Source organism: Arachis ipaensis, chromosome B05, assembly GCF_000816755.2.
Source record: "Arachis ipaensis cultivar K30076 chromosome B05, Araip1.1, whole genome shotgun sequence".
In the NCBI taxonomy this organism is placed as follows: Eukaryota; Viridiplantae; Streptophyta; class Magnoliopsida; order Fabales; family Fabaceae; genus Arachis; species Arachis ipaensis.
This window is the reverse complement of record NC_029789.2, coordinates 17343690-17364032: the sequence shown is the minus strand read 5'-3', so window position 1 is coordinate 17364032 and position 20343 is coordinate 17343690. Positions and strand designations below refer to the sequence as shown.

At 36.3% G+C, this 20343-nt stretch overlaps 4 protein-coding genes and 1 long non-coding RNA gene across 14 annotated transcripts in view; 2 read left to right on the top strand and 3 right to left on the bottom strand.

Annotated features, from left to right (window-relative positions):
• Window positions 747-20343, top strand: part of LOC107643161 (protein PLANT CADMIUM RESISTANCE 10) — a 32230-nt gene continuing 12633 nt past the window's right edge. The window contains exons 1-5 of one of the 10 annotated variants that reach the window (XM_021123220.1): window positions 6065-6163; window positions 7639-7706; window positions 7839-7869; window positions 8151-8338; window positions 8759-8985. In XM_021123220.1, the coding sequence (XP_020978879.1) occupies window positions 8158-8338; window positions 8759-8985 (408 nt within the window). In that variant the 5' untranslated portion in view covers window positions 6065-6163; window positions 7639-7706; window positions 7839-7869; window positions 8151-8157. Of the gene's footprint in view, window positions 777-6044; window positions 6164-7629; window positions 7707-7739; window positions 7870-8150; window positions 8339-8758; window positions 8986-20343 lie in introns of those variants that run through there. The other 9 variants (XM_021123215.1, XM_021123213.1, XM_021123214.1 and 6 more) reach the window with 9 other exon arrangements.
• LOC110271803 lies at window positions 5907-18503 on the bottom strand. Its single transcript, XR_002362507.1, has 3 exons — window positions 18464-18503; window positions 16118-16129; window positions 5907-6114 (listed from the first exon to the last, which is right to left on the bottom strand). It is a non-coding gene; the product is annotated as an uncharacterized LOC110271803 (long non-coding RNA).
• LOC107640274 (pentatricopeptide repeat-containing protein At3g18110, chloroplastic) lies at window positions 11978-13242 on the top strand. The gene is made up of 3 exons (XM_016343813.2): window positions 11978-12159; window positions 12309-12399; window positions 12532-13242. Exons 1-3 carry the CDS (start codon window positions 11993-11995, stop codon window positions 13129-13131), a joined length of 858 nt encoding a protein of 285 aa, XP_016199299.1. The 5' UTR covers window positions 11978-11992; the 3' UTR covers window positions 13132-13242.
• LOC110271802 (60S ribosomal protein L7-3-like) lies at window positions 13809-14382 on the bottom strand. Its single transcript, XM_021123222.1, has 2 exons — window positions 14244-14382; window positions 13809-14167 (listed from the first exon to the last, which is right to left on the bottom strand). Exons 1-2 carry the CDS (start codon window positions 14313-14315, stop codon window positions 13952-13954), a joined length of 288 nt encoding a protein of 95 aa, XP_020978881.1. The 5' UTR covers window positions 14316-14382; the 3' UTR covers window positions 13809-13951.
• On the bottom strand, window positions 14293-15677 carry LOC107643160. The gene is made up of 4 exons (XM_016346736.2): window positions 15195-15677; window positions 14983-15058; window positions 14777-14893; window positions 14293-14670 (listed from the first exon to the last, which is right to left on the bottom strand). Exons 1-4 carry the CDS (start codon window positions 15617-15619, stop codon window positions 14518-14520), a joined length of 771 nt encoding a protein of 256 aa, XP_016202222.1. The 5' UTR covers window positions 15620-15677; the 3' UTR covers window positions 14293-14517.

The window sequence follows — 20343 nt, the reverse complement described above, 5'->3', positions numbered from 1 at the left end:
TGAAATGAAAGTATTTTAGGTATAAAATGTTATTAAAGTTTCAGTCTCCATCTCTAAAAATTTCAGTCCCCTGTGTCCCTACTTTTTAGAGGTACTGAAATACTGAAATTTTAGAGACAGAGACAGAAATTTTAGTACCAGTCTCTGAACTAACAAACACGATACTGAGTCTCAGTCTCTCAGTCTCTGTCTCAGTACCTCAAAACAAACGCTACCATAGTGATCACAATAGGATCGTCATGACCAGGAGTCACCCCTTGGGTGTCTTTCTTAGTGAACGAGATTGTAGGTAAGTCGGGAACTTCATTTTTCTCACCGACTTGGTAGATTTATGTTGAGTTTGAAAAACTAATCATTTATTAAAGTGATGAACAAACATTATAGAAAATTATCAATTATTTGTGTAATCTATTTGGTTTAGTGTGCAGGAAAATTAAGTCAATAAATATGGCCCAAGAAACAAATCATCAAGCCCACACACATCTTGGTCCATTGTAACTAAAACCCAATGAAAGAAAAGAAAGATAAATGGCCCAGAATACACAATTAAAGATCAATGGACAAATACCTCTACCACAAATGTTTTTCATCCAAAACAAATGGGGCTTTGAGTAAAACAATTGAAATTAAACAAGCCCAAACAAAGATCCAAGCCCATTTGAAAAAACCTCCAGGGCACCACCTTCAGAAACTTGAACCCTAAGTTCATTTCAATTAAATTTCTTGTAGCTTCCACCGAAAGCCAAACTCTCTCTTCTCTCTCCTCCCTCTTTCTCATCTATCACGTCATTCTCTGATCAAAGAAGAAAGAAAGAATAGGAAAGTCTGGTGCTAGGGGTCGGTAAAGAACAAAAAGCTTGTTGCCAAGTTTAAGCAAGTTTTTGAGCTACAACAAAAAGGAAGATTGCATCCGGTCAGAGAATCTTCAAAAGGTGATTTTCTCATTTGAGCTACACCAACGCACCTTGAAGAAATCTGTCAAGACTCAAGCACAGATCAAGCAACCATGGAGAAGTGAGGTCAAACTTGTTCAGAAGCTCATCCACGGTCCAAATTCAAACTTGGGGCCAAAGAAATCATACACGGTCAAGATTGAAGGAACTTGAAGAAAAAGGATAAGAGAGATTGGGTAAGTTGCATGCAAAAGATTCGGCCTTCTCTCTCATCATTGACGAAGCCGCTGTAAGCTCTGAGAATGGAGAAGAAAACAGTTTCAAATTTGAACTTGTTTCAACCTTGGAAGCTTCAATCTTCTATAATAAGGGTGAACAGCCAAGAGTTGAAGGCAAGAGAGAAAAATAGAGCACTGAGTTCGATTCTCATAGCTACCTGAGCTGTTCTAAGTTCTTCTCCTTCATAGTTTTCATGTTGTATTTCTTTTTCTCAGTTTAGTCTATCTGAGTCTCATTGAAAAAGGCAAACATGGTGAGGTTTGAAAAAAAAACCAATGAGAGATAAAAGGCAGTAAGTTAAAATTGGAGAAAAATCCATATAATGTCTCAGATTTTCTTTGTACGTCTTTCTATTTTGTGTCATGATCCTGTGGGGATTTTCTTACAAGTTGGGTTAGCACTTGGCTGTTGAAAGCTAGGTTGAGTCCTAGTCAAATTCAGATTGGGTTAGAATTTGGATTTGTCCTAGATAGGATTGGGTAGATCCTAGGGAGAAATTGGTGACTGTAATCCATTGAATGATAGTGAAATTTGGTCACATTTGTAATGGAGACTGGATGTAGGCTACATTACACTGAGTAGCTGAACCAGGATACATCTGTGTGCAATTCTCTTTTCTCTACTCTATCTTTGTTTCTGCATCTTAGGAGACTAAAAGGAAAGTGTCTCGTATTTCGATAAGAGATAAAATAAAAAATATCTCCTCAACTTCTCTTGGTAAAGCTAAGTTAAAAGTCAGCAACAAAAAGAGGCCAAGATTCAACCCCTCTTTCTCTTAGCCACTGATAACCATCAACTTCTTTTATATACCTTTTTTGAAAAGACTTCGTTATGCCTCCTCCTACAAACCCTCCATCAATCATGTAAATGTGCCTATCAAGGGTTTGTGGTGGTCGATCTCGTTGATTTTCGTCTTCATCGCCTCTCTTCATTTTTCCTGGATCGTCTGACCTTTCTGCGAGATATCTTTCTAGATGACCTTCTTTGGCCATCTTTTCTATAATATTTTTCAGATCATAACAATCATTAGTGGAATGCCCATATGGTTTGTGATACTCGCAATACTCCATCCGACTTTCAACTTTCTTGTGATTAATAGGATGACGAGGTGAAAGTTTTTTAGTGTGACAGATTTTCCTGTAGATGTCAACAAGAAAAACCCAGAGCAGGGTGTAGTTATGATATCTTCGAGGCTTCTCCGAGCCGTATTCTCTTTTTTCTTTGCTTCCTTATCTTTGTCCCGAACTTGGTAGGGGGTTGGTGTTGGAACTGATTCTCTAAGTCATGAATTTTTCTCCATGTTAATGTACTTCTCCACCTGTTACTGTACTTCTTACAAAGTGGTCGAGTTTCTCTTGGATATAGATTGGGAAAAAGGCTCTTCTCTAGGGCCATTAACCAACCCCATTATCACTACTTCTGTGGGTTGATTTTGAATCTCCAAACAAGCTTTGTTAAATTGCTTTATAAACTCGGAGGGTTTCTCTGACCTCTTATTTAACTCTCAGTAGGCTAGGAGCATGTTTGAATTTATCCTTCTGAATCGAAAAGTAGGTGAGAAATTTTTTTGCTAGGTCATTGAAGAAAGTTACCGACCTGCGTGCTAGAATATCAAACCACTTCATCGCTGTTTTGTTTAAAGTCGTCGGAAAACCTTTGCAACAAGTTACATCAGATGCATCATCTAGGTATATCCAACTTTTAAAATTGCTAAGATGGTGCCTTGGGTCAGTCGTTCCATCATAGAGATCCATGTTAGGACTTTTGAAGTTTCTAAGAACCCTAACTCGCATTATCTCTTCAATGAACAGTTCATCTCCTCCAAGAGGGCTTTCCTCCCGATTAGCCCGAGTACCCCGACTTCTAAGGTCAGCCTCTAGTTTTGAGAGCTTTTCTTCCAGTTCTCTTTGGCATCGTACCTCTTTTTGCAAATCTTTTTCCGCTTCTCTTTGTCATTCAATCTCTTACTCAAGTTGCTTTAATCGACCATGGTGTCTCTGTACAAGCCCCATGATCTTCGTTGGATGAGGGGCTCCTCATCCTCGGGTGGATGAACTTCTGAGTGGATTCACCACAGTGGAGGATTTTCCAATGTACCCTCTCCGTGGGAGCCAGTCACTCTTTCATGTGGTGGAGGTATCCCAAGTGCTCGGTCATCGTTATGAGGTTCTGGTTCTGATTCAGATGTCGTGTGACTATCCTCAAATTGATTGTTCACCATGATTGGGTGTAGACTTTCAGGTACCCGATAACAGCGTCAATGTTCTAAGGGTTACCTGAAACAAGGTTATTTTTGGGCCTGATTGTGAGGTTCAGACTTCTGCTGATACCGAGGTGCCACCGTTCGAGTTTCTCGTGATGAGGTGAGGGATGGTACCTGTAAGAGACTCCGATATCTAAGTTAGCAAGGGTTCAAAGCAGGTTTTTTTAGTAGATTAGATTTTGAATATATCTGAGAGTATTAGTATATTTATAGTAAAATGGATAACCACCTTTTAGAGTAGTTCCACCTTTGATGGTAGATAGCCATTCCCCTTTTCTAAGAAAGTTGTTGAAATCTCTCTTCTAGATGAATAGGAGATATCTTTTTGAGAGTTAGTTTCTTATTTGAATAGATAAGATTGAACTCCTATCGTGGCGGTTGACCTCTGTGAGATCGGGTAAGTGTATGCGAGACAAAAATTTTTTGTTGAAGTCTAACTTTGTTTTTAAACCAGTGTATAAATACTAATAAATATATTTATGAAGACTAATCAATATATTACTAAATACACAAGATGAAATCTAAATGTACTATAATTTTTATTATTTTAAATTTAAACATGTAATCTTTAATTAAGAAAATGAATGAATTGACCGACGAAGAACTCAAAATGAATTACTTAAACCCTTATTATTATTATCCGAACCAAAATGTATTCGAATTTTAAGTTGAAAACTAAAGATAGTGTACTTGTTTTTATCTTTTTTTTTAACAAAAGTAGTATTACAAATTAATTTTAAAGATCTAAACTAAAATAATAAATTGTGAGTTAAATTTTGTTCTCTTTATTAGTACTTTTATTTATTTGTTTATTTGTTACCAACCGGTTAAAATATGATTAAACTGATTAAACTTTTAAATTAAAATTTAAAATTTAAAAAATCTAAATTTTGATAAATTAATAGATAAGTAGAATGATTTTTTTTTATCCACATACTCACTCACTCACACACATTAAAGAGTCCATCACTATCCAATTATAGCTGGAATTCGAAGCTGGGATGTGGCTTCTACGAGGCCAATATATTGGCCATTGGTGCAAGGATAATGCTATCGTGATGATGCCATTTTTATTTCTCATGTAGAGGCGACATGTTTACTATTCTTTGTAGGTTAGTGAAGTATTGTATCAGATGAATTAGGTTTGGAGTTAGGTTTGGATTGCTTTATATCTACATATTTCTAGATAAAGTATGTGTTTTTATCTATAAAAAAGTCTTTTTTTTTTGTCATAAAATCATGTGCTTAACTCATCTTAATTAACAACTTTTATAATTTTTAATTTTGTAATTATGGTATGGGTATTGGAGGCCCAATTTGTGTTGTTTCAATTTTGTCGTGATTCAGTGTTTAGAATTTTTGCTAGTAATTTTAAAAAAAGTAAAATCTCTAAAACTACTCTGTTCAAACTTAAGTTTACTCTATATTATTATTAGGTTTAATTATTTTATTGGTTCTTATAGTTTTGCGAAATTTTTAATTAGGTTTTTATATTTTTTTTCTTTTAATTGAGTTTTTGCACTAAATTTTTTTCAATTAGGTTCCTCTTAGCAGTAATTGACTTAATTTTATAGGGATCCACCTAAAAAAAATTAGTGCAGGGACCCAAATAAAAGAAAAAAAAAGTATAGGAACCTAATTAAAAAAAATTAGTGCAAGGACTCAATTAAATCTTTTTCTGTGTTGATTTTGTCTTTTAGATATTAATCTCTGAATTTGATTATTGCTTAAAATCTAAACTAGTATCATAAAAATCCAATAAAAAAGAGGTTTGATCTCCCATAATTAATAAGTGTGGTAAAAAAAAAGAAAAGTCATAATTATATTAATTAGTATGGATTACTTGCAGATGGGGTAAAAATCTTACCTAAATCTAAACCTGACCCACCCTTTATAGGAATAGAAGAGTTCTAAAAAAAAAAAACATAACATATAGCCATTCATTATATGCCAATTCACTTCATCACATGAGGAAAAATAATAGCATCATCACCATAGCATTCACCTTGGTGCAATGCCTCTGCCACTGATAGGTAGAACGGTTTGATTTTCAGAATTTTGGAGTTTATGAAGGGGTTCTATTAGAACACAAGAAAAGACAACAATATTGCCCAATAAGAATTACAATTTTTTTGGGCTATTGAATTTACTTATTTGGGCGGGCCCAATTAAAACATGCGTCTTCGGATCAAGTTGCAGCTCTGCTTCTTCTCTCCCAGTAGCTCCGGAGTCCGGACATAGTTATAAAAACGGACCGATCCGGCCAGTCGAATTGAAAAACCAGTGAACCGACCATGGCATAATTGTAAAACCACGTGAATTGGCAGGTTTGAAAAATCCGGACCGGTTCAATTAAAAAAACAAACGTAATCCCAGCTAAGGATCCCCCTCCCCAATCCACTCTCTAACTCTGAAAGTCTGAAACGGGCCAAAGGGGAGAACGCGGCGCCTCAACCTTCTCCTCTCACCGCACGGTCGCCGGTTCGTCTGCGTCCGCCAGCTCCTGCGCCTTCACTGCTGTCCGCGTCTGTCTCCTTCGTTCGCGTCGCGTCGTCCCTGTGCCTTCACTGCGTCACCTCGCCTTCACTGTTTCACTCCATTCCTTCTTTGTGGTTTGAGCTAAGCCGTCAAAACAGCGAAACACAACACTCTCAGATCTGCAGCAGCTTCATTCTCTCTCTCGGCTCAGATCCCACGCGGATCTTCCTCAGCTTCCGTCCCTCCTGAGGTGAGTTTTTTTTTTTTTTTTAATTATTCTCTATTAATTCTGTGAATGTGCTTCTCCTGCAAAATGTATAACCATATCTGAATTTGTGAGTGTATCACAAAAGAAAACGTAGTTTTAGTTGAAGAAAACAAAGATAAAACCGATTCTGTTTCTACCTACAACAAATATATTTCTACATAAAGCACTGGTTTTGTAACAATTATTGCCAAAAGTGTATAATTTTGTTACTGCAAGATGCATCATCAAACAGAAATTTAATCAACTTAGCAATGAAAACAAAAGCATACATCAAAATTAAGCAAAGGAAGCACAAGTTTCCAAATTGGAATCCATTGAAAGTAAAAGTAGTACAACGAATTGCTTATTAGTTCAATTCATGATTTAGGTGATTAGGTTTAAATGGTTAATGGTTGATTTTTGTTGTTGTTTTCATGATTGTGGCTGTTTTTTTATGATTGTGGCTGTTCTTTTCATGATTGTTACTGTTTAGGGTTGATTGATGCTGTTTAGGGTTGACTTGTTTTATGTAGTTGCTGGATTTTTACATTCCTTTTATGCAATTTTGTTGATGAAATTTTAAGTTGGTGGTCCAAGAAGCTGGTAAGAAACCTGTTGTTAGTATATAGTTGGATATTGGATATTCAAGTGAATGTGTGTTCCTGATTGTTCTAAATATTATACATATGGTTCAAGATCTATTCATAGTTTTTAAGTTTGAAATTCAAATCCAATTATTAAGTCTGCTTATAGTGTTATTGTTGTCCATGTTTATATAAGTTCTATTGATTATTTTTTATTTTTTATTTATGTGAGACCAAGTCAACCGGTTGAACCAGTAATCTATCAGTTGAACTAATGATTTAGTAATCCAATAACCTGATCAGTTCGATCACTGGTTCAGTTCTGACAACTATGGTTCCAGACAAGCTTCCCTCATTTTCGCTCAAGAAAGCAAAAACAAAACAACAACAACAAAGCCTTATCCCACTAAGTGGGATCGGCTACATGAATCAAACGACGCCATTGTGCTCTGTCATGTATCATGTCTACAGAGAGACCGTTTACATGTAGATCTCGTTTGACCACCTCATGGATGGTCTTCTTAGGTCTTCCTCTGCCTTTCGCCATTTGTCCATCTTCCATCTCATCCACCTTCCTGACTGGATGTTCTATCGGTCTTCTTCTCACATGTCCAAACCACCTGAAACGCGATTCAACCATCTTTTCCACAAAGGGTGCTACTCCAACTCTCTCCCTTATATCTTCATTCCTTATTTTATCCAATCGCGTATGACCACTCATCCATCTCAACATCTTCATCTCTGCCACACTCAGCTTATGTTCGTGCTCCCCTTTAGCCGCCCAACACTCCATACCATAAAGCATAGCCAGTCTTATAGCGGTGCGATAGAATTTACCTTCAAGAAAGCGAAAAATAAAAATAATTTGCCAACTTTTCATTGTAGATTTTTTAGGAATAACACCCTCGAGATTGAGATTTGAGACCCCACTCAATAAAGCGTTTCAATTCCTTATTGCCGAGGTAAGATAGCTCTCCACAAGAAACCTAATGCAATTTCAGCTTTGCGGATTTTGTTCTCTATAAGCCTACCTTTGGTTTTGTATGTTCCCCGTTTTGAAGTGCTTTTTCTGACATTCAATTCTTCGGTCTCAGCTGGATTCCAGCGTTTCCGTTTTCGATTCAGGTCATTTTTTTAACACATATCTGATTCGGGTTCTGATGTATTATTTGGAATCATAATGAAAATTCGTCCATGCATTGTTGTTTTGTTATTTTTGTGCTAACATGATCACTAAACTACATTGTGTGCTCTATTTTACTTTTTGTAAATGTTGTGTTCTTAATTTTCCATTTTTGATATGCCTAATGGAATTTGAGTGCAAGCATGGTTTCTCAGTCTTCATGCTTAGGATTCCATAAACTTTGTTTGAGGAAGAATCTAAACTATATACTTGTTTCTTGTAGAAACAATATGAAGAACCAGCATGGTTATGTGCCACCTTCTTACATACCTTTGGGCCAATCGGAGTCGGAGGCAGCGAATCTCACACCACAGAAGAGCGGCGAACAACAAGCAAGTAGCAATGGATCAAACCAGATGCAGACTCAGTGGTCTTCTGGAATCTGTGCCTGTTGCGATGATATGCAGAGCTGTATGCTACTACTTCCTTAACCTGTCACCCTTATTTAATGCAAGGGATTATTAAAAAGGTGCCTCTTAATTATGTTTAAGGAAATTTGATCATTGTGTCCTTGTTATTTGGAATTTGAATCCTTATTATGGACATCATTCGGTGGATCCTGTTAGTGAATTCAATTGTATATCTACGTTATTTTGTTATCTTTGTCTGTTGAATTCTTAAAAACGCTATCAAGATTTAAAACCAACGTTGTTTTAAAGTGTTTGACGTAAAAGGCAGAAAACATAGGTAAAGGAATCAGATCAGACCCTTAAGTAGGAAGATGGCCTATTTGAATAAAGTTGTTGGTTAAACATCCACATTTTCAAAGTATGATATAAATTGTGCAGTATCAAGTGTTATTTAACTTTCTCTATGTCACAATGGGTGCAGGCTTTATAGGGTTTATTTGTCCATGCTTTCTCTTTGGGAAGAATGCTGAGTTTCTGGGTTCTGGAACCTTCCTGGGATCATGTGTTACACATTTTCTGTTATGGTCTGTGGTTAATACAGCCTGCTGCTTTTTAACTGATGGATTGTGTTTGGCACTACCAGGATGCCTTGTTTCGTGCTATGCTTGTCACTACCGCAAGACCTTAAGGACAAAGTTTGATTTGCCGGTAATGATATTGAAAACTTAATTGAGCTCTTATAACATGATTTTTCATTTTATTATGTTTCAAACTTTTGATCACTTTTTAAACTGTTAAGTCTTCCAAGTCTCTGGAGTACCGTGAGATTCGCGAAAGATCTGGGGATAATGCACCGACCGACATGAAGCTTGCCGTAGTGACAGCCCCACCTATACAAACAATGCAGTCGGATTCCGAGCAGTAATGTCCCTGCCCTCCGCCCTCCTCTGTGCAATTTCAAATGTTGCAAACTCGGAACACAAGTTCATGTCTTCTTACAATAATGCATATGATCGCATTGCCACGGTTGTACTTTTTCAATTCTCTTACAGATAACTAGAAGAATAAATACCCACTTGTAAATGATATGTGAGTATGTTTAGGGCCTTGTTATGTCACCTTTTACATTTTGTTTGATCCTGCTGTTGGGATTATTCCAAATTCCAAGATGTTTAGCAAGAGAAGTATAGCTGCGTAATTAATCAAGTCTCAAATGGGTGTATCATTTGCTACTACGTAAACTCAGTTCATAGTTACACCATTTGATGAACCCCAAAAGGTCTCTTATTAACTGCATTTTAATGACAGTTAAACGAGAAAAGCAGAGGAGGCATGACACTGTAAACGACATTGTAAACCCAATATTAAAATTCAAAAGTAAATTAATAAGATAGAGGATAAAAAAACGTAATTAAACTAGCTGAAAAAAAAAATTACGAAGATCTTTCAAAGTTAAAAACGCTACGTATAATCTCTTATAATCACATTTCTATTTCTATATAAATTGAATGATATATTCGATTTAAAGAGGTTGGTAGTAAATCAAATGAGGATGAGTCTATTTATTAGAATTTCATGCAAATCGAATTGAGTTGATTCGATTTATGTATGCTTGTTGTCTATATTGGTAAAAATTTTAAAATATTTCATTATAATATTATTAATTATGTGTTAAAAAAATTATTTAGAATACGTTATGCTAAGCTATTATTTTGAGAATTACATCATATTTATTTATAAAGAATTAATCTTGAAATATTAATTAATACAATAGTGTGTATAGTTATCCATTGTATTTACAAAATTACCTATTAATATTCAATAGACCACATGATTGAATATTAGTAAATAAGATATAATAAATATGAATATTGTGGTGATAATTAGTATTAAATTTTTAAATTACTTTTAAATCAAACGAAGAAATTATTCATACATAAGATTATCAGGTTCTAAAAAAAAACGTAAAACCTTAAAAAAAAATTTCACTTAAAAAAGTAAAGATATTAGTAGTAAAATTCATATTGACTATATAAAGAGGTAATTGGAGAAATGCATATAATGTTTTTTATTTGGACAAATTGTGTAATATTAAGTTGGATTTAATTTGAAAAAAAGTTTATGGAATCAGTACTTTTATTAAATTTGGCCAACACTTAACTAAAAAAAATAATAATTTTATATTATTAAATAAAATTTTACGCTATTAAAAATACTAATAATGATTAATTGATGATTACAAATCACAAAACTGACCTAACATTTTTCATAATTTAATTGTGTGTTTTACCGTAAGATAGATATTGAACCTTTTTGTCTTCTCTAATTAGTCGGGGCTGAATCCCGCAAAGCAAAATATCTATCTATCCATTTCGTTGGTACAAAAAAAAAAAAAGGCACAAACTGCTTAAAAATCCTGAATAGTCTAGTGTTTGTTTTTAGAGATACGACAGAATAGGACACTGAGACAAAGACAATAGGATGGAGACATTAAAAATTATGATTTATATATCGTGTTTGGATACGATGGATAGGACACTAATGTAATGTCCAGTATTATGTTTGGATACACATGGACAAGATTAAAATATTATATAAAATGACTAAAATAGCCATGTAATTCCAAATTTTCTAGTATAAACTAATTTAATAAAGAATGAGAGTACGTAGAAGTACAGACAGTGGGAACTTAAAAAGGTGAGAATACATGAGAAAAAAAAAAGAGAAAGAAGAAGAATGTAGAGATAAAAAATGAGTATAAAAAAAAATACTTTCTGAAAACGACGCAAAATAGGAAAAATAAGAAGGGGTAATTAGGGGTGCATGGCCCGGCCCGGCCCGGTCCCGAACACTTTAGGGGCTAATTTGATGTGATTTCATCGAGTCTAGGGCCGGGTATGGGTCTCAAAAGTAGACCCGGTCATTATTTCGGGTCGGGTCCGGACCATAGCTTGGGTCACCCGAAATCGATCCGGTGGCCCGGTCATCATACATAATTAATATTTTGTGTTATTAGTGATGGATAATGGCTATTATTATGTGAAATTTAAGTATTGTAAACCTTAATATTTTGTGTTATTAGTCATTATATATAAGACTATAAGTTAATATTTTATGTTTAAAATGTATAAAACTTTAGACTAATGCATAATCTTGTGTTATTTATATTGATTTAAATATTTGGTGTTATTAGGCAATATTAGTATTGATTATGGTTATACTTTAATTTTAGAGAAGAGTTAGTTCTTATTATATTTTTCTAAGTGAATTTATCATGTCAAATAATGGTTGGAGTCTTGGAAATTTGGATATTTTTACATGCTAACTTACAAGAAGGTATCAAGGTAATATAATGTTAACGGCCCGGTTTTTACCCGGTATAATCGTGGCCCGAAAGTGTATAGGTTTCATCGGGTCTAGGGTCGGGTTCGAGTCTAACAAATAAACCCGGTATATATTTCGGGCCGGGTCTGGGTCACATCAAACCCGATTTCACCCGGCCCATGCACACCCCTAAGAGTAACAGTGGAATAATAAAAAATAGCACCATGGACGAAAAAAAAATTTCATAAAAATTCTTCTAAATCCCGTGTCCATCATTGTCATTCGTAGAAGAGTGAACGCAGAAGTATAAAAAACTGTCCCAAAGATAATATGTTCAATATCCATATCTTTGCTTCCAAACACTTTTTAAAGATGTGTTATCCATGTGTCTATGTCCAGTCTCCGAAAAACAAACGCTACTTATTCCTTATTCTTATCTCCCTTTCTTTCTCGAACACATACACTTCGGCGCCGCAAAAGGGCTGTATTACACGGCAAAGCATCATGGGTTTTCCAATTGGCAATCAAGAGAAGAATTTATTGCCATGATATCTTTCGGTATGTATCATAGGTCCTTTCCATTGTTCTCAACTGTGATATATTTATAAACTTTTGAGAGTTAAGTGTATGTCTTAATTGTAATCTTTTACTAGATTAGTATTACAAGCTCTATTAGGTTACTTATTGTGTGCTTCTATTGAATTCAGAGTCGCAGATAGAGACTGGGGAGCTGATTTTAGAAAACTATCTGCTGGTTCAGCTCTAGTTGGTCTTACTTTATGGCTTGACCACATGCAGGTGAATTCTGTTTCCCTTCAAAGTTGCTTTCTAAATGATCTATGAATTTTCACTTACAAAAAGATGTTCATTCTTAGTTTCCTTTATTGTCTTGTATCTTGCCTTGACGTTTCGATTTCATGATCGTGGCAGGATGCCTCGTTGCAAGGCGATCCAGAGTCACCGAAATCAGTTGTACTGATAACAGGAACTGCAGAATACAACATGGTATCACTCAATAGCACATTGAAGGCATGCCTTTGGGAGATGGGATCGCCATTCCTTCCGTGCAAGACAAGACACGGTGTCCTTGTAGCCAAGGCTCACTCCCTAAGAATGTGGTTGAAAGACTCGCCATTCTGTTTGGATCTCGAGCTAAAAGATGCCCCGGCTCTCCCCGATCTAAACTCCATGCGGCTCATTGAAGGATGCTTCATAAGGCGCGGCCTTGTTCCAGCATTCAAGGACATTACCTCAAGATTCAAAGTAGTGAGTCCCAAGAAATTTTCCAGATTGGCCTTGTTACCGGACGACAAGAGAGACAAAGCAATTCATGCTTATACTGATGGAAAGAAAGAGAGATTGGAGAAAGAGAGACTAAAAGCAAAGCAAATTGTTGATCCCAAAAAGCTGAAGAAGATTAAGAAGATTAAGCAGATTAGAAAGAGGAAATACATTAGGGAAGCTTTGACACCCAATTTAATTGGGAAACAAAGAACTTTCGTTCCTATTAGTGAAAAACAAACAATGTAACGCCAAACATTACTTGTAATCTTAAATCTTGTACAAATATCCATTTAGCTAACATCAACACTAATTGAAAATATTAATAGCAATTAATAATAATAAAAATTTAGATGAGCATTCCAAGCTTATTTTATTTCTAATCCATTACCTAATTTGACGCAGCTTAATTTATTTCTAATCCATTACCTAATTTGAAGCCACATATATAGTTCATGAACCTTAATGCTTCACCACATTAACACAAGCTTGTTTTCCTGTTAGATTCTAAATTAATCCCTAGAAAACTGAATCCATTAGTGTTACTTAAGTTGTGAACTATGTATGTATGTATATGTCTATTATTGTATGATTATATTAAACTTTGAAGGCTTATAACTAATTTTTCTGTGTGAATCTGGTGGATTGTATAAAGTTTGCCTAAAGCTAAGACGAAGTATAACAATTTCATGTAGTTCGCCTAAGGTCTCGGAGAATTCGTTAAATTTAAGTTTGCAGATCTGATAAGGAACAAAGAAAAGATAGGAGGGAAGCAGCATTAATCTAATGGCATTTTTCATTAAATATGAATTCTACATTTGCTCATATCTATTTGTCGTAATACACTGAAATATCATCGGTAATACATTACTTCTCTAAAATTGAAACACTTCAGACGGAAAAAATTGGTAATCGAAACACACACAAAAAAAGAAAAGAGAGTAACATAACTTAATTTGTCTAAAGAACATCAATATCAATAGTAACTAGAAAATGAGATCCTTGAAGCCAAGATTTGGGGGGCATCACAAACAAGATCAAAATTTTGATACAATATATATGAGCGAGGTTAATTCATTTTAGAGACTAATTCGTTGATGAGATCCTCCCGATTTCCAGAGTCTCCACCATCCTTGAAAAGGGTTTTTGATCCTGTCAACCCTCCTACTGGTTTGTTGAGTTCAAAGGGCCACATAAGTCGAATAACTTCTTTAAAGTGTGGACCAACATTATAGATCTGATGCACCATGTCTTCTATGCATACAATACCATACTTCCCTAACTCCTACAAATAAAAGAATATGAATCGCAAATACAATTAAGGGGGAAATCACAGTTAAACCAGGAACACCATATATTACCTGCTCAATAATGTTATTATCTGTCAACGTAACTTTCCATAGATAGATAGATGACAAATACATATATACCATAGTAAAAAGAACTACCCATATCGTCAATTATGAATACATGTAACTAAATAAAGAGAGGGGGCATCATAAGTTCATAACAGAACAACTTCAAGACATTGATTGCAATAGTTTTACGCCAATCCTAATCAAACAGCTAAACAGCACCAGCATCAGTTTATACATAGTTGGTAAATGGTAATTTAAAAATCTATGCGCTTCCTAGTTAGTGTTTGCTTCTCTCTTCTTCTTCATCATCATTTAAGTCCTCACTCAAGGGTTGATGAGATTGTAATGGCCTTTGAGTATCTTCCCAATCCCCAATATCTCTCAAATGATCTTGGGCAGATGGCAAGTTCTTGTTATCTTTAGCCATTCCCTTAATTGAGAAAATAGAACTCCACATTAGAGAGAAATACACACAAAGCTGACCTACAACAATATGCAACTACATATTGTACGTTAACACGGCAGAGAGTGAATACCTGCTTAGAAATTTCTTGATGGTGATTCAAATGGCCTTTCTTTGATGAGAATTGATCTGTGACATTCCTGAATAGTTGAAACCCCTGAATATCTCCATTCCTGATGCTTGCTTCCAACTGCAACGCCAAATATTATCAAGCTACAATATCTATGCCTTCAAAATGGTTGATATATGAGATGATCACAAATATGATAAACAACACACCTGGATGTGAACGATGCAGAACAGAATGCTAGCAATAGGAAGCCAGCTATCTTCAGGGGAGATTGATAGATTTGACCTGTTCATGAATCAACAAATATCAATCTCATCTTCATAGGGTTTTCAAGTCAGGTCTTAATACTTTACAATGAATTAGCGATGTGAAATTAATCAAAGCATGTTAAGCAGTGAGATTGCAATTACGAAGAATGAACCTCAGATAAGGAGCCAAGTAGACAATGGCGTAAACAGCATAGCGTCGGTTTCCAGTGTCGAGCAAGGCGAAGATCCAACTGAGCCAATTAAAGTAAGGGATGAAGCTCATAATCCCCATCACAGCGAACCTTGTATCGCTCGTGTTCATCGCTGACTCACCTTCCTCATCGTCTTCGTGGGAACCAGCTACGGGGAATACCAGAGAAGTGAGCATACAGGCGCCGATGGCCGCCGCGAAGGGTGCATCGTCAGCGAACACTGCCCTGCACCTCTGCAAATGCCTCCTCCTCAGTTTGATATTGGGCTTTGTTATGGGCCTGGGCCTAAGGCTAAGGCCGAGCCCAATCACAGTGGGAGCCGAAGGATGGTTAAGATGCAGAAACAGGTTAGGGGAGAAGGATGAAGACGAAGAAATGATAGTCATTGACACAGACACCGCTCAAGACTGAAGATTTGACTTGATATGATATTATCCGATCGGCTCCCAGCGTCCGTATTGTATTCTGTTATGTAATACAAGTATAGTGTACAGTTACATTACAATGTACAGATACACTGGAGCAGGAGGGATTAGGGAAGGAAAGGATGTGAGAGTCAAATCCTTTACTCCTCGGGAAACGTACACACTATTCCATCCCACTCCCATCCATCTAGGCACCTACCCAAACAAGAGGCAGATTAAATTTACTCCTTTCTCTCAAATTGCCTGCTAATGTAAACCTAAGAACTTTTTATTTTTAATATGATGGAAGGAATGGTGTATACCTGAGTTATGCGGGTGTATAGTGATTCATTTGTATATGATGGTTGTCCAAGAGAAATCGGATCGTCCGATTAGAGGTACTGAAAATTTTGGGTCTGATTTGTGTACTAGCAGAAAACTTTGGGTTCGATTTCAGAAAATCCTAGGTCCGATTTGTACCCCTCTCTCTCTCTGCAATGAAATCGGACCCTCCGATTTGTGTACTTTTCACAATTTTGAAAAACACCAAAAATTACAATGTTAAGGTATATCACCACTCCTACTTCCATAACAAAAAAAATTAGCCTAAACCTAACTTTGACCGTGATTATTTTTTATTTTTCCAACTGTAGTTCCACAGATAAACGAATAATTGTAACTATCTTTTTATTCAAGGGATTGATAGTTGAAACAGATTCCACAGATAAACGAATAATTTTAACTATCTTTTTATTCAAGGGATTGATAGTTGATACTATCTGTTTCGAAGGTTACCTAAAGCAAGGTTATTTTTGGACTTGAACATGAAATTTTTGTTAGGGCAGCGTTCGACTTCTGCTGATACTAAGGTGCCGCCATTCAAGTTTTTTGTGAAGAGAAGTGGGTGGTATCTTGAAAGGGACTCCGATGTCTGAATTAGCAAGGGTTCAAAGCAGATTTTTTAGTAGATTGGATTCGGAATATACCTGAAAGTATTAGTATGTTTACAGTAGAATAGATAACCACCTTTTAGAGTAGTTCCACCTTTGATGGTAGATAGCCATTCTCCTTTTTTTGGAAAGTTGTTGAGATTTCCCTTCTAGATGGATAGGAGATATCTTTGGAAGTCAGTTTCTTATTTGAATAGATAAGATTGAACTCCTATCGTCGCGTTCGACCTCTGTAAAGTCGGGTAGATGTAGGCAAGACAAGATCTCCTTGTTGGGCTTTCATTCATTTGGGTCTGGCTTTGTTTTTGTGCCAATGTATAAACAGTGCCCCTACTTGAGTCCAAACTTTTGCAAGGTCGGGCTCAAGCATTTGTAAATTTACATGATCTTTGGGATGTGGTTATGCCACGCCGGATATGCCGCCTTTTCAGGATAGGTCGGATACTCGACGTGTTTTTCAAAAATTTGAAACGTTACATCCTTTTGTGATACGATGCACGTTACTTTTGCGGTTACCTTGGGAATTGCACATGTCATTAATGAGGGGGCGTAAAATGACTTTTTTGTCCCTAATGTGTTATAAATACCCAGTTTTTTTTTTCTTTTATCTTTTTTCGCTCCTTTTTTAAAGTGCTTTTGCTATTTTCCTTTGAAATCTTTTTATCTTCTGCAACTTGTTCTTGTTTTCAAGATTTCTTCGTCTTGAGTTTCAGAGAACTTTGCTTGCGTTTGAGGGAAACGTTCATGTTTTGCTATTTCATCGTCGCTTACTCCTTCTTTCCAAGGTTAGTTATTCTGAGTTGTATCTTCGCACTCTTACTGGATAATGCTGTTCCATTTATCTTTATTCCTTCGTATTGTCCGACTTGTAGTGATGAACTGTCCTTTTATTGTATTGTAGGTATATTTTTATGTCTCGTTCAGTAATTCACAACATGTCATCTAAAGTCCTGTCCGACCTAACCTGGGTAGATATATATGTTCTTATCCACGTCCCTGTTATTGATAAAGAGTATGCCGAGACTTTTCGTAGGCATCATAGGCTATGTTTAAATTGGGAGGATGAGAGAAAATATGAGATTGTAGTAGCTGACTCTGAAGAGAGAGTTTGTTTTTCCCAACTAGATAGGTCGAAACGTCATTTTATCTACGTATACGATTGTTTTTTCACAAAACTGGAGTTAGCCTTCCTTTTTCCGATTTTGAATCTAAGGTCCATAAGCTCTGTAATGTTGCCCTATCCCAACTTCATCCTAACTATTGGCGTTTCTTGAAAATTTATCAACTTATGTGCCACGAACTTGACGTCTTTTCCTCTGTTAAAGTTTTCTTTTATCTTTCTGTTCTTACGAAACCTTTTAGTTCCAAGAAACAAGGCTAGATCTCTTTTCGAGCTATTCAGGGAAGGAAGATCTTCGCCATATTTGATGATTCTTTTCATGACTTCAAAAATTATTTTTTTAAAATCCGTTCTGTTGAGGATGTCTGACCTTTCTTTCTGAATGAGAAAGACGAGTCCCTTTTTTCCTTTATGCTGGAAGGAGATCCCTGTAGTTGCTAGGTATGGCTTGGATGACTTGGATGAGGTTGAAGAGAGTATAGTTGCTCTATTCTAGAAATATTTGGGCCGAGCTCCTCATTTAGACACCAAGAAATTTTTAGAAAATCCCATCCAAATTCGACCCGAGTTAGATAGCGTTCTTTCCATTTTATAGATATAATTTTGCTGATTGCATTGTTAGCTAATGTAGTCCAACTTTGATATCGTGCAGAAAAGATGGCTCTTAAGTCGACTTCTATGAAAACTCTCTGTGCTGCTAAAAAGAATGTTGTTGCCCGAACTATCTAGTTAAAGGAAGTCGGTGAATTTGATAACCTCTCCCCTCTTTCTAAATCGGACTCAGGTGCCTCAGCCTTGGTAAAAATTATTGCTGACCCGGCTCCCCCTTCTAGCTCGAGGAAGCAAACAATTCCTCTTCCACCTCCAAATCCCGAGCCGAACCATAAAAAATGTAAGACTACAGAATCAGTGGGTACTTATGAGCAAGGCTTTAATGCAATAGCTTGGTGCGAGAAACACATCCTTCCAAATAGCTTTATTAGCATTGATGATATTTTCGTAAAAAACCCTCTTCAAGTACTTGCCCGAGGTAGAATTCGAACCGTCGGGGTGTGTGCAGCTTTGCTGAGGGAATTAGAGAAGACTTCCCTTGGCGCCACTCAGCGCACTTTGACTGATTTACAAGCTGAGGTAGTATCGTTAAGGGAATGAAAGAAAGAGTTGGAGGTTGAGAAGAAGTCACTTATTTCCGACCTTCGCAAGGCTAGGGAGAGGGTAAAGGAATTTGAGGCCGCCTTAGCTATGGCGAAGGACATAAAAGAAGGCTGAAGAAAGTTACACTAGGGTCTTTGGGAAAAAAATTGACTTGGTGGATGAGGTCGTTAAGTCCAAGGAGAAATATGCGGAGCTGGAGGGGACTATAACTGAAGGAATGGATGAGTTGATAGAAAATTTGAAGGTCCAGTTCCAAGTTATAGCTCCCGAGGTGGACCTCTCCCTCATTAGTCCTGACAACGTCATGGTGAGAGAGCTGAAGGCTTCTAAAGTCCGAGCTGAGAGAGCTCCTTGGGTGAACTATGAGCCTGCTCCTTCCCAGCCAGAAACGCTTTTGACCTCTTCCACACAACCCGAAGACATGACTTCCAGTGAACACCTTCCTTCTTCTTAGCTTTTGAATTTTCAAGTATTTGGATGGCCCGACTTGTGGGTCTTTATGAACAATTTAATTTTGTAATAGTTGTAGTTTAAATATTTTCTCTTTTATTTTACTGCTTAAAAACCGTTCTCCACTTACTTAAATATGTGGTGGTTTTTGCATAAATAATTATTTCTTCAATAATCTTTTGTTAGTTGGCACAGTGATGCGTGAGCATCTTGTCTATCTTTTCCTAGTGAATTTGCATCTAATTTGTTGAGTTTAATTAAGAATTAACTATATTTTAGCCACTATGGATGCTATTTTAAGTTTTGTACAATACTGTTTATTTTAGGTAGCATTTTGCGGAATTTGATGGAGTTTCTGCAGAGAAAGAGAAGAAGCCAAGGAGATGACGCGGACGCATGGCTCACGCGACCGCGCGGAATGGAGGAAATCGCAATGACGCGATCGCGTGCCTGACACGATCGCGTGGACTGGAATCTGCACAAATGACGCGAACGCGTGGACGACGCGGACGCGTCACATGAGCGATCTGCATAATGGACAATTCAAGTGGTCCCATCCATCCATTGAAGATTTGATTATTTAAATTAATTCAAATTTAAATTCAAATTTTAATTCTAGGAAAAGATATTATTTTAATTTATAGTTTTAGATATTAGATTTTAAATTTATTAGGATTAGTTATAAAAAGGGAGAAACTTTCCTTCCTTTGTAGAGGTCCTGGAGGAGATTACACAACATTATTCCATACAAATTTATATTCCGTATTCCATGAGCAACTAATCCTCCACTGTTAAGGTTAGGAGCTCTGTCTATTGTATGGATTGATAATATTATTTTTCTATTTTAATTCATGTTTGATTTATATTTCAATAATTGTTTTCGTTCTTTATTTTATGAATTTGGGTGGAACGGAAGTATGACCCATGTTCTATTTGAGTTCTTGTAAAACTTGGAAAAGCTCTTTACTTGAACAATAACTTGAAAACATATTATCCTGAATTTCTAATTGTTTGTATTTAACGGGATACGT